The sequence below is a fragment of the Heterodontus francisci genome, chromosome 43, assembly GCF_036365525.1.
Source record: "Heterodontus francisci isolate sHetFra1 chromosome 43, sHetFra1.hap1, whole genome shotgun sequence".
Classification (NCBI taxonomy): domain Eukaryota; kingdom Metazoa; phylum Chordata; class Chondrichthyes; order Heterodontiformes; family Heterodontidae; genus Heterodontus; species Heterodontus francisci.
The window spans coordinates 17,209,811-17,222,680 of NC_090413.1; the positions used below are offsets into that span (position 1 = coordinate 17,209,811).

General features: G+C 45.2%; 1 protein-coding gene across 2 annotated transcripts in view; it reads right to left on the bottom strand.

Annotated features, from left to right (window-relative positions):
* LOC137355622 (adhesion G protein-coupled receptor E4-like) overlaps positions 1–12,870 on the bottom strand; it is a 36,534-nt gene that overhangs the window by 20,535 nt on the left and 3,129 nt on the right. For both annotated transcript variants that reach the window (XM_068020975.1, XM_068020974.1), the window contains 5 exons: positions 9,911–10,000; positions 7,406–7,519; positions 3,271–3,332; positions 1,677–1,857; positions 1,063–1,185 (listed from right to left, as the gene is read on the bottom strand). In XM_068020975.1, coding sequence (XP_067877076.1) covers positions 1,063–1,185; positions 1,677–1,857; positions 3,271–3,332; positions 7,406–7,519; positions 9,911–10,000 — 570 coding nt within the window. The remainder of the gene's footprint in view (positions 1–1,062; positions 1,186–1,676; positions 1,858–3,270; positions 3,333–7,405; positions 7,520–9,910; positions 10,001–12,870) is intronic.

The following is a 12,870-nucleotide window of genomic DNA, read 5'->3' on the forward strand; positions in this document are numbered from 1 at the left end:
GAATTGACATTAGGGACTGAATTAATGCACACTTGATCAAATTATCCAACCCTGCAATTTTGCTTCATCTGGAAGATGCACTATCCTAAAGGTGTGTCTGTTGGGTTCCAGACTCTGAAAGCCTTTTTGAAAGTGCAGTAATATGGGCAGGCCCCAGATCCAATTGATCCTGGGTGTGGCCTAACTGAGGCTCAAAAGGGCACCCCACTTGCTCTCAGCAGGCAGACAAACTGCCTGGTTTATGTGAGGAATTATCTGGTGGAATTCCCAGGATATTCTATGAATACACCCAGAAATGCCCTCAAACTGCTGCCAGATGCCACCTAGGAAGGTAACAGAAGAGCCCACCCGGGTTGCAATAGAATTTCCCTGAGCTTTGTGATTGAGGTGCAAACTCAACAATCTGGGTTCTACCTTCTTTTCGTATATTGCAGGGAATACAAGCTCAGTCTATGCAACAACCTGTCATCATAATTGAATCCTTTTTGGCTCCAATATCATTCTGGTGAATGTGGGCTGCATCCCCTCCAAGATCAATGTGTACTTCCTGATGGACGGTGCCCAGAACTGAACGCAGTACTCCAGATGGGGTCTCAACAGAACTCTGTGGAGCTGTAGCAAAACTTCCAACTCTCTGTATTCCAGGTCTTAGTAAGACCTTCCATTAGCCTGACCACCAGCTTTTAGTGATCATTGTACCTGACACCTACATTTCTCTGCTCATCCACAATGCCCAACTGCTCACCATTTAGAAAATACTCTAATCGATCTTCCTTGGGCATCAAAGTCATTTATCAATATAGTTTACACTATATATAAGTGTGGTATTCTGTCAATCATGGGAACAGGAGGAGGCCATTCGGTCACTTGAGCCCATTCTGTCATTCAACATAATCATGGCTGATTGGTATCTGAACTCCATCCACCCGCCTTGGCTCCATAACTTTTTATAGCCTTGTTAGTAAAAATCTAGCAATCTCAGATTGAAAATCATTAATTGCTGCTTTTTTATCAGACACATGATAACATTATCAGCATTCACTGAAGCAACAAATACTATACCAGACTGCATTCTTGTAAATGCAGTTGAGTTGAATTCCATGGTATTTCCCATTGTAGATAATTGTAATATTTCTGAATGAAGATTTCCAGCTTCCCTTCTTGGGAGATGTCGGATTGCAAGTTCTAAAAATACAAGAGATGAATCTTACTTAAGTTGTGCTAGTGGTGTCAGCCGTGGCTCATTGGTAATAATCTTGGTTCTGATTTGGAAGGATGTGGGTCACTGTGCTGTAAGAGGTCCCACAAACAGCAATGTTCTAATGACCAGATCATCGGTTTTCTAGTGGCGTTGGGGAAAGGATAAATATTGACCAGCACATCATGGGAGTCTCTCACCTGCTCTTCTTCCAACAGTGCCATGGGGTTTGTTGGACATCCACCTGAAAGGGCAGATGGAGCCTTCATTTAACATTCGTCCAAAAGAGGGCACCTCTGACAGTGCAGCACCAGGAACTCAGAGTGAGTTTGAACATACACCCTTCTGCTACCCACTGAGCCTGACTGACCCTTGTCTGGTGCACTTACTGCAATTCCAGGTGTTTGATGCAATGACTTTGATTGCTGGTGTTTGAACACATTTGTAAGTATCATTTTATGTCTTTCTCTGATATTACCAAAATCCGCCATTAATATCCGTTCCTCTCCTTGAGTTGATGAAGCTTCAATTGAAGACATCAAAGCATTTTCTATTCTTTCCATGATCTCTTTGGTCTTGAAGGGTTGGTGATCAGCTCTATGTTCTAGTATTAGCCTTAGATGTTGAAAATGATCACGTAAATGACCCAAATTCCTGCACTGCAACAACAGATTAAACATGAGCGAAAAGGGTAAATTTTGAATTATTGTTTCAATTTAATGGTAGGGGTGTACAATAGTGCATTGGTTTTGTAATCCAGAGGTCTGGTCTAGGGATGGGCAATGAATGAACTCAAAGTGAATTAAAATGCAACCCATAACAACTCAACATATGTTTCATATGTTTGATAATCTGTAAATTCTCTAAGCAAATTCCTATGATGTTGCCAAGGGGAATTAAGAACAAGTGTAATCTTCATGTGAAGCAGAATTATAGGACCAGGGATAATTTGACACTGATATTTAAAGTGTCTCTTCTTTATATTTCCATTACAAATTCTAATGTCCACATTTATAATAAAGACTGTCTGAGCTAATGCATCATTAGTGCTGCAGTACTGTCAATGCTTCACTCGTGGTTTACAGGATGTTGATGCGCAGGTGAGGCCAGCATTTATTACCCATCCCTTTTTGCCCTTGAAAAAGTGGTGGTGAGCCACCTTCTTGAACTGCAGCAGTCTATGTGGTGTAAGTACACCCACAGTACTGCTGGTTAGGGAGTTCCAGGATTTTGACCCAGCGCCAATGAAGAAACAGCTAACATATGTCCAGGTCAGGATGATTTGTGACTTGGAGGGGAACCTAGAAGTGATGGTGCTAGCATGAACCTCCTGCCCTTGTCCTTCTAGGAGGTGGAGGTCGTGAGCTTTGGAGGTGCTACCCAAGTGAAGCAGAGAGTCAGGACATAAGTACGGAATGACAAGGTTGCGTAGATCCTGAATTTGAAGGGTCTGCATCTCAATAGGAAGAGGTTGCAAATTGAAACCTGTTCCCACTCACTGGAAACAGCTCTCTTCCAATGTGTACTACCTTCTCCTGGAATAGAAAAAGCAATGGTACAAATCGCAATGAGTGAATAGAACCTGCCCGATGTATAATGGTGGACCAGGTATGCATAACGAAGATGGGAATATACAGCACATAGGTGATGGGCAAAAGAAGGCATTTCAGTGGGCTATGTTGTTAATGTATATCAATTGTGTTTAACTATATGCAGGTGGAGGGTGTTAATTAAATAAAACATTTAAAAAGTTAAATGTGAAAAATTGCACACTTAAGTTTCTATCCATTGGTGACCCAAAGAATATGAAGCTAGTCATTTTTAGTGATCCTTCATATGCTAATCTTCCTGATGGGTATTTGAGTGTAGCTAGTTTCAAAACATTCCTGTTGGGTAAAAATGGGAAATGTTGTCCTTTAGCTTGGGAAGTTAAGAAAATAAAAAGGGTTGTTCAAAGTACTTTAGCTGCAGAAACACTGGCTCTTTGTGGGAAGAGCTATCACTGCTGAACCCAAAAGGATATCAAAGTTTGTAAATTTGAAGTATCTGAAACTAATGGTGAAACCACTTACCACTTGGTCAGATATTGTGTTGGAATTAGTACCATTCTCCTTGTGACTGTAATTTTTGCAGCCTAGGGAAATGAAAGCAGAAATGAGTCTTGCAATGGTACATTTTAAAAATGTATTTATAATTTATTCTCTGGTGTCATGCAGACCCCCACCTGCTAAGAATGAGGCATATTCATTTTGTCATATGAAAATTGATTTTAAACTGTTGCTGGAGTGATGAAATGACTTGTTTGATGATCAGCAGACACTGGGACGGGAAGGATATTTGCATACTAAAAGATGCTACTTGTGGAGACAAGGGACTATTCCTTGCTCCAATTAACTCAAATGGATTTTGATCACTAGACACAGTAAGGAAGTGCATTCCAGAGACTGCTAGGGTGATACAATCCACAAACCTCGCAGGAGAGACTGTTCCAAATAAAGAGGTAGTCACATGACTAACCTGCTGGGCAACCTGGGGTTTTTTGAATTATGCCACAGAGAAAGGGACAGAAGGCAGTTGAAACTGAAGCTGGAACAAGGAAGCCTCTCTCTCTGTCTGTCTGTCTGTCTCTCTCTCTCTCTCCTCCTCTTCTCTCTCTCCTTTCTCCTCTCTCCTCTCCTCTCCTCTCTCCTCTCTCACTCCTCTCCTCTACCTCTCTCTCTCTCTCTCTCTCCTCTTCTCTCTCTTCTCTCTCCTCTCCTCTCTCTCTCCTCTCCTCTCTCTCTCCTCTCCTCTCCCTCTCCTCTCCTCTCTCTCCCCCTCTCTCTCCTCTCTCTCTCTCCCCCTCTCTCTCTCCCCCTCTCTCTCTCCCCCCCTCTCTCTCCCCCTCTCTCTCTCCCCCTCTCTCTCTCTCTCTCTCTCTCTCTCCCCTCTCTCTCTCTCTCTCTCTCTCTCTCTCCCCTCTCTCTCTCCCCTCTCTCTCTCCCCTCTCTCTCTCCCCTCTCTCTCTCCCCTCTCTCTCCCTTCTCTCTCCCCTCTCTGTCCCCTCTCTCGCTCCCTCTCTCTCCCTCTCTCTCTCCCTCTCTCTCTCCCTCTCCCCTCTCTTTCTCCCCCTCTCTCCCCTCTCTCTCTCCCCTCTCTCTCTCCCCTCTCTCCCTCTCCCTCTCTCTCCCCTCTCTCCCCTCTCTCTCTCTCCCCTCTCTCTCTCTCCCCTCTCTCTCTCCCCTGTCTCTCCCCCCTCTCCCTTCCCTCTCCCTCCCCTCTCCCTCCCCTCTCTCTCCCCTCTCTCTCCCCTCTCTCTCTCCCTCTCTCTCCCTCTCTCTCTCTCTCTCTCCCTCTCTCTCCCCTTTCTTTCTCTCCTCTCTCTCTCCCCTCTCTCTCCCTCCCCTCTCCCTCCCCTCTCTCTCCCCTCTCTCCCCTCTCTCTCTCTCCCCTCTCTCTCTCTCCCCTCTCTCTCTCCCCTGTCTCTCCCCCCTCTCCCTTCCCTCTCCCTCCCCTCTCCCTCCCCTCTCTCTCCCCTCTCTCTCCCCTCTCTCTCTCCCTCTCTCTCCCTCTCTCTCTCTCTCTCTCCCTCTCTCTCCCCTTTCTTTCTCTCCTCTCTCTCTCCCCTCTCTCTCTCCCATCTCTCTCTCTCCTCTCTCTCTCCTCTCTCTCCCCTCTCTCTCCCTCTCTCTCTCCCCTCTCTCTCTCTCCCCTCTCTCTCTCTCCCCTCTCTCTCTCTCCCCTCTCTCTCTCTCCCCTCTCTCTCTCCCCCCTCTCTCTCTCTCCCCTCTCTCCCTCTCCCAAGCCACCGGACCCACGGAAGACACATAAACCTCAAGAGAGAAAAGACTCCGACATCGAAACCAGTTGAAGCGTGCACTGGACCCCAACCAATTGCAAGATGTACCGGAAAACAAAGACTCCACATTGAACTTAAACGACTGTAACTACTAGATATTTCCTCAGACCTTTCCCCTTTATTCCTTTTACTTTTTCTGTCTCTATCTGCGTGTGTGTCTATTGCGTATGCATGAGAGCATGGTCGCGTCGCATATTCGTAGTCATTAACCGGATTAGCGTTTACGATTAATAAACTTCCACCTTTCTTGTTTAAATCTAAGGAAACCTGTCTGATTTCTTTGCCTTACAATTGGAGCAGTGAACAAGGAATCACTGAGGGGGAGCTAAAAACACGGTGTTTTCAAATTAAACCCTGGCAAAGGCTGAGAGGGAACCCCTAGACCCCTTCTCACCTGGCCATAAGCATTGCTGGCGTCTGGCGTTTATTGCCCATCCCTAGTGTCCTTGAGAAGGTGGTGGTGAGTCGCCTTCTTGAACCGCTGTAGAAGGTATAGTGAAGGTACTCCCACAGTGCTGTTAGGGAGGAAGTTTTAGGATTTTGGCTTCATCATCACTGGGTCAAAATCCTGGAATTCCCTCCCTAACAGCACTGCTGGAGCAGCTTTACACACATGGACTGCAGCAATTCAAGAAGGCCCCTCACTACCTTCTCAAGGGCATCTAAGGATGGGCAATAAATACCCACATGCTGCGAATTTTGGTGTGACTTCCAGAATCTTAAAAAAAACAAACCCTTCCTAAAGATTATTTCTTAAATAACATTTATTTGCAAACACTTATAATTTTGATTTTACATTCAAGACATTTTGACAAGTTATTTGCAACATTGCTTTCAAATATGTGGGGCTGAATTTTCTATCGGGATAAAGACACTTGGCCTATAAGTTGGGCTACATAGTGCCTGTTTTTCAGGTACATAGATTTTTGTTCGGTAAGGATATAAAGGGTTACAGAACCAAGGCGAGCAGATAGAGTTGAGATACACATCTGCCACGATCTCATTGAATGGCTGTAAAGGATTGAGGGGCTGAATGGTCTCCTTCTGTTCCTGGTCTCACCCACCAGAAATTCCGCCAGCTCTGGCTCCGAACACAACATTATGCTCATACTTCACTGGGGAAAAAAGAAAGGCCCAGAAAAATGTGGCTCGCACAGAATGGATTCTTTTCTTCAAAGGATTCCGCAATCTTTGGCCAGAAAGGGTTGCCAGCATCCTTGATAAGACAAAGTGCCCCTGCAAAATATTCCAGGCCCTCCTGTAGGATGGACATCATGGAAGTCCCACCAATGATGCAACGGCTCAGTGTCTTTAAAGGGATGCTGCTGCAAAGTATGTAGGAGTCAGGCCTGGGAAGATTGGCATGGGGAAATTATGAAAGAGTAGGAATCCAAGAATTTCAGGTCCATATTCTTCTTTCAAAAACAGAGGAAGTCTGAACCAAATATCTAAAATTTCAGGATAAAATGAATGTTAATATAAAAAAAACTTGTATTTATATAGCGCCGTTCACAAGCACAGGGCATCTCAGAACTCTTTACAGCCAATGAAGTACTTTTGAAATGTAGTCACTGTTGTAGGAAATCGGGCAGCCAAATCGCATACAACAAGCTACCACAGACAGCTGTGGTTCAGTTGGTATCACTGTTGCCCTGGACCTATGAAGTTCTGGATTCAAGTCCCACTCAAAGGCAAGAAGAAAATCTAAGGCTAACATTGCAGTGCATCATTGTTGGTGGTGCTGTCTTTCAGCTGAGATGTTAAACCAAGGCCCCAGCTGCCTGCTTGACTGGGTGTAAAGCACCCCATGGCTTTATTTTTGAAGCAGAGCAGGGGAGTTCTCCCTGGTGTCCTGGCCAACATTTATCCCTCAATCAACAACACAAAAACAGATTATCCAGACATTATCACATTGCTGCTTGTTGGATCTTGCTGTGTGCGACTTGGCTACCGTGTTCCCGACATTACAGCAGTGAATACACTTCAAAAAGTGCCTCCTTGGTTGTAAGGTGCTTTAAGATGGCTGGTGGCCATGCAAAGCATGATATACATTTAATTCCTTCTTCAACGTGATAATGATCAGATAATCCGTTTTAGTGATGTCAGTTGAGAGATAAATACTGGTCAGGAACTCCCCTGCTCTTCTTCAAAATAGTGTCATAGGATCTTTTACATCCACCTGAGAGGGCCTCAGTTTAACCACTCATGCAAAAGGTAGCACCTCCAAATATGCAGCACTCCTGCACAGAGCATTTTTTGTGTTTTAACTCCTAGAATGGGACTTGAACCTACAATCTTCGAACTCAGAGCTGAGAGTATTACCAACGAGTCAAATTGTTACGGTGTTTCATGTATCCATAATCCCTCACCTGAGCACTTGTTCGGCAATGAGTCATTAGCTGCACAGCAGTAACTTCCAATTGTGTTGACGCAGGTCGCACCAGGGTCACATTTTGATGTTGATGTGTCACACTCATCCACATCTGAAGTAAATCATGAAGCAATATGTTGAGTACGTCCTCATGGTTTAAAGGGTAGATGAATCAGATGTATCTCACTGTGTTCCTATCTCTCAGACATGCTTTCTTACAATATTAATGATATTATGGCTGTGATATTAATGGGAAGGCAGGGAGGGTGGGAAGGAGGCTGAAAAACCTGGCAAAGCCATGGAGGCCCACGCTTAACATCAGCTGCGTTTCCCACTCGGCCAAGTTGGCAGGTAGGCTGACTGTCAGGTGGGAACACCAGGTGGCAGCAGTGGGGGACTCTTGGAGATGAACGCGGGTATTGGCAGGGGGAAGGCTGGGAAGTCAGGTCTTGTATGCGGTGGGGTGGAGGTGCGTGGGGTGGGATCGGCTGCGATTGGCTGGAGGGAGAAAGGGCATCAGGGTGGATGTGAGGGGAGGTCAAAAATCGCCGTGCACAAGGAGAAAGATTGGCGGGGAGAGGCCGAATGCTTCCTCGAGGTAGCTGGGGAGGAACACTCCTGCTCTTTCCGGCCCACAAGGAAACTGTAAAAGGCATTAACCTTGCGGAGCCAACAGCTCCTGCCTCCCTTTAACCTCTAGGGTTCCCATCCCCAGGAAATACACACAGCAACAGTTACTGTTAAAATGGGCTCCCCACTGCACTGAGGAAACCCAGTTTAAATATTTTAATGAAGTGTCCCACCATCGTAAAAATGACAACAGGTTCTTTCATTTTTAACCCCTACCCCCTCCCACCCATGTTAGGAAGATTATTATTGAGGCCTGTATCTCACTGTAGTGCAATACTGAGGGAGTGCAGCACTGTCAGAGGTGCTGTCTTACGGATCTAAGTTCTGGTTAACATTTATCCCTCAAATAGCATCACTGAAACAGATGATCTGGTCATTATCGCATTGCTGTTTGTGGGAGCTTGCTGTGCACAAAATGGCTGCCACCTTTCCTACATTACAACAGTGGCTACATTTCCAAAGTACGTCATTGGCTGTAAAGCACTGTGGTTGTGAAAGGCGCTATAGAATGCAAATTCTTTCTTTTTTGTTATTGCTAGGCTCTGAAATGCAATGTATCCAGAAGTTCCTAAAATAGAACTGAGTTCCAGTTCTTAATGCATAAGCCTGCTTTTTATAATAAAGTAACAGGATTTATGTGCATTCTAATTGTACTTTGGAATGATACAAATAAAACTATTCTGTTTTCCCCATGTCTTGTCTCTCTTATGGTGTTCCATTCTGGTGATACTCAACATCCACTAACTTGACAGAAAGAAAGATTTGCATTTATATAGCACCTTTTCGACCAGTGGACATCTCTAAGAGTTTTACAGCTAATGAAGTACTTTTGAAATGTAGTCACTGTTGTAGGAAACGCGGCAGCTGATTTGTGCACAGCAAGCTCCCCCAAACAGCAATGTCATAATGACCAGATAATCTGTTCTTATGATGTTGATTGAGGGACAAATATTGGTGAGAATAACTCGTCTGCTCTTCTTCAAGATAGCATTGTGGGATCTTTTACGTCCATCTGATAGGGCAGATGGAGCCTTGGTTTAACATCTCATTTGAAAGACGGCACCTCTGACAGAGTAGCACTCCCTCAGTACTGCACTGGAATGTCAGCCTTGACTTTTGCGCTCAAATCCTGGAGTGGGATTTGAACCTGAAACCTCATGTCTCAGAGGTTAAGACTTGCATTTTAAGGGTGACAGTATTTCAATCCAGAACTGAACTGCTCTTCAGACTATATCTCTGTCTCTATAACCATGCCATCCAACACTGAATGTTATATTTTGAATTGGTCCCAATTGGAAGTTTTGAATTTACCACCCAGCATTAGTTCACCAATTTTCTCTTCGTCGGAGCAGGATAAAGCCCTGAAGCTTCTTCAGCCTGTACTGTCGTTCTGTTAGCTTATGGCTAATGTGTCCCTCGACTCCATTTACCCACATTAGCTCCATATCTCTTGATACCTTGACCCAACAAAAATCTATTTTAGCCTTGAAAGCTCCAAATGTCTCTCAACATCTTGGGGGAGACAGTTCCAGATTCCCACTACCCTGTGTGTGAAAAAGTGCTTCCCGATCTAACTCCGAAACAGCCTATTGAATCCATTAAACATTCGAAACACCTCATTCAGATCAGCCCTGAAACGTCTAAACTCAAGGGAATACAAGCCAAGTTTATGCAACAGGCCTATATAATTTAACCCTCTAAGGCCCAGTATCATTCTTACAAAGAAGCAGAAAGGAATATTCAAGAGTTTTTTTCCCCAAACTCTGATGCCCGTGTCTTAACTCAGACCAAGTCCCGTTCACCTATTACCCCTGCACTCGCCGATCCTACATTGGCTTCTGGTAAAACAACGTCTATTGTTTATAGATATCACCTTCACAATGCCCATCGTCTTCTTCGTATCCAGATTTGCAAGACTCAGCAGAAACTGTTTTCTGAGCTGCAAGTTTGCAGAGAAGCATCACTGGAAGAGAAGGGAGAAGCTTAAAATGTGGCAGGCGAGCGATCGTTCATTAAAGAGTAACTTTATATTGGGGGCACAGAGAAGCAAGTTATGCACCTGATGTTAGCATTAAGCACTCCAGATCATATGCAAGTAAACCTCTCTCTACTCCATCCAGCCATAGAAACTCTATAATGCTGCATCTTTGTGACTTCCCTCCATTGTCCCACATCAGCATTGTGCTGTCTGCACAAGATTGCAAATACGATGTTCGGTTTAACTGTAGACAACTTGGTGCCGTGGTCCTGAGCCATTCCAGTCCTTACAGTCTCACTGCTGAATTTAGGAACCCTTGTAACTTCTCCTACTCACACTCATTATCTGCCACCCCTGGAGATTACAGAACGTCTTAACCTTCCTCCTTCAATAGGTTTTCAATCTAAACATTACAGTCTCTACAACAGCTCTTGGGTGCCTGAAAGGAGAAAGGCACAAGGGGTAGAGTTGCAGTGAAGAAGGGCTGGGGAAGCAAGGGGTTTAGACCATCTCCATTTCTAAGTCAGAGGAGATTCTGGGATTAGGGGGAAGTGAGATGTCAGAACGCGGACTTGGTCAGAGCATATTGTCACCTTCGATGCTTTGAGCCCTGCCACTGACCAGAGCCTTTGTTGTGGCTGCTTCATGGATGATGAGTAATGTTTCTTCTATTGGGGTGAGGACATGCTGTCCCCAGCTGGTTAGCCCCTGCTACCTCCAGTTGTGCACCACCTTGTGCAGCAAGAGAGAGGGAAGTGTGCCAGTGAGTGGGGTGCAATATGTTTGGATGATGTGCTTGTCATGGTTGGATAGCTAGGAGTGTGTGCAAGCTGTGAGATGTGGATACGAGACTTGCAGAAGTTCAATGTATGTGAATGTGAGGTAAAGCTGTGAATGACTGAAAGAGTGTTGTAATGTGAATGATGGGAATGTGTTAAATTGTATGTGAGGCTAGGAGTGCAGTTTGTGGGATATGGCATTTGAAGATGCATCGACTGACCTTGACCGCTCGTGTGAGGTCATTGAGCTTCTTGCAGCACTGCATCCAGGTCCTCAGAGTTACACCACTGGGTTTGATCGCGACAGCTATCTGCTCCTGCTGCTTTCACAGCGCCTGTCTGGAGGGCTTCCTGGTCCCCAGTGGACAGAGCACCTCTCTGCACCTTGGCCTCCAGAGCTGCGACGGAAAACCCTGGAGCCCGCTTTCTGCCATGTTGTGCCATTCTTGTATCTTTCTCAGGTCAAATTCACTTTTAGAATGAATTCCAGCACCTGCTCCAGCCAAAATGCACCTCCCCCTTAAGAGGTGCAGTTTGGCTTTAATTAGTAGTAGCTCCATTCTTATCTATCTAATCGAGTCAGAGAATTACTCGCAATGGCTTCTCTTCCTGTCCCCATACCATTACCTCTGGTGTTCCCCAAGGATCTATCTATGGCCCCTTCCAACTCTCACCTACTTGCTGCCCCTCGATAACATCATCCAAAATCATAGGGTTAGTTTTCACATGTACACTGATGACACTCAGTTCTACCTCACCACCACCTCCCTCGACTCCTCCACTGTTGCTAAATGATCAGACTGTTTATCCGATATCCAGTACTGGATGAGCAGAAATTTCCTCCAATTGAATACTGGGAAGACTGAAGCTATTGATTTCGGTCCCCGCTCCAAACTCCGTTCCCTAGTTACCGACTCCATCCTTTTCCTTGACAACAGATCTGATCTGAGATTAAGTCAGTCTGTTCGCAACCTTGGTGTCGCATTTGACTCCAAGATGAGCTTCTGACCAAATATTTGTGCCATCACTAAAGCAGCCTATTTCTGCCTCCATAATATCACCCAACTTCGCCCCCGTCTCAGCTCAACTGTTGCTGAAACCCTCATTCTTGCCTTTGTCACCTCTAGGCTTGACTATTCCAATGCCCTCCTGGCTGGTCTCCCACATTCTGCTCACTGTAATTGAGGTCATCCAAAACTTTGATGCCCGTGTTTTAACTCAGACCAAGTCCCGTTCACCTATCACCCCTGCACTCGCTGATCCTACATTGGCTTCCGGTCAAGCAACGTTTTGATTTTAAAATTCTCATCCTTGTTTTCAAATCCCTCCTTGCCTCTGTAATCTCCTCCAGCCCCACAACCTTCCAACATACCTGCAGTCCTCTAACTCAGGCCTCTTGTGCATCCCTGATTTTAATCGCTCCACCATTGGTGGCCGCGCCTTCAGTTGCCTAGGCCCCAAGCACTGGAATACCCTCCCTACATCTCTCTGCCTCGCCACCTCAGTCTCCTCCTTTAAGAAACTCTATAAAGCCTACCTCTTTGACCAAGCTTTTGGTTATCTGCTGTAATATCTCCTAATGTGGGTCGGTGTCATACTTTGTTTTATCATGCTTCTGTGAAGCGCTTTGGGGCGTTTTATTGCATTAAAGGCGCTATATAAATAAAAGTTGTTGCTTTTGAAGTACAGGGTAACTTAAACTTATGCTAGCCTTGCAGGACCTCGGGTTCCCTATTCAAACATGCAACCACTCAACAGCACTAGCTACACACTGCATTCATATAAATGATCAGGAAACACAAAGTTTGCACGCTGCTTGTACAAAAAGGAGTGGGAGTGGCTTCAACACAAATTGTCAAACCTGACTGTTTTGGGGGGCTATCCAGTTTTGCTCCCTTTGCATCCTGAATACTCCCAGTATTCCTCTTAACCAATTCAACTTTGCTTTTACATCTTTTCCTCATCAGCTTTACTTTCCAACACTCAGAGCTGTTTAATAACGCCAGGTTATGGTAGCACAGTGCTTATGTTACTGCACTGGTAATCCAGAGACCGCGACTAATGATCTGGAGACAA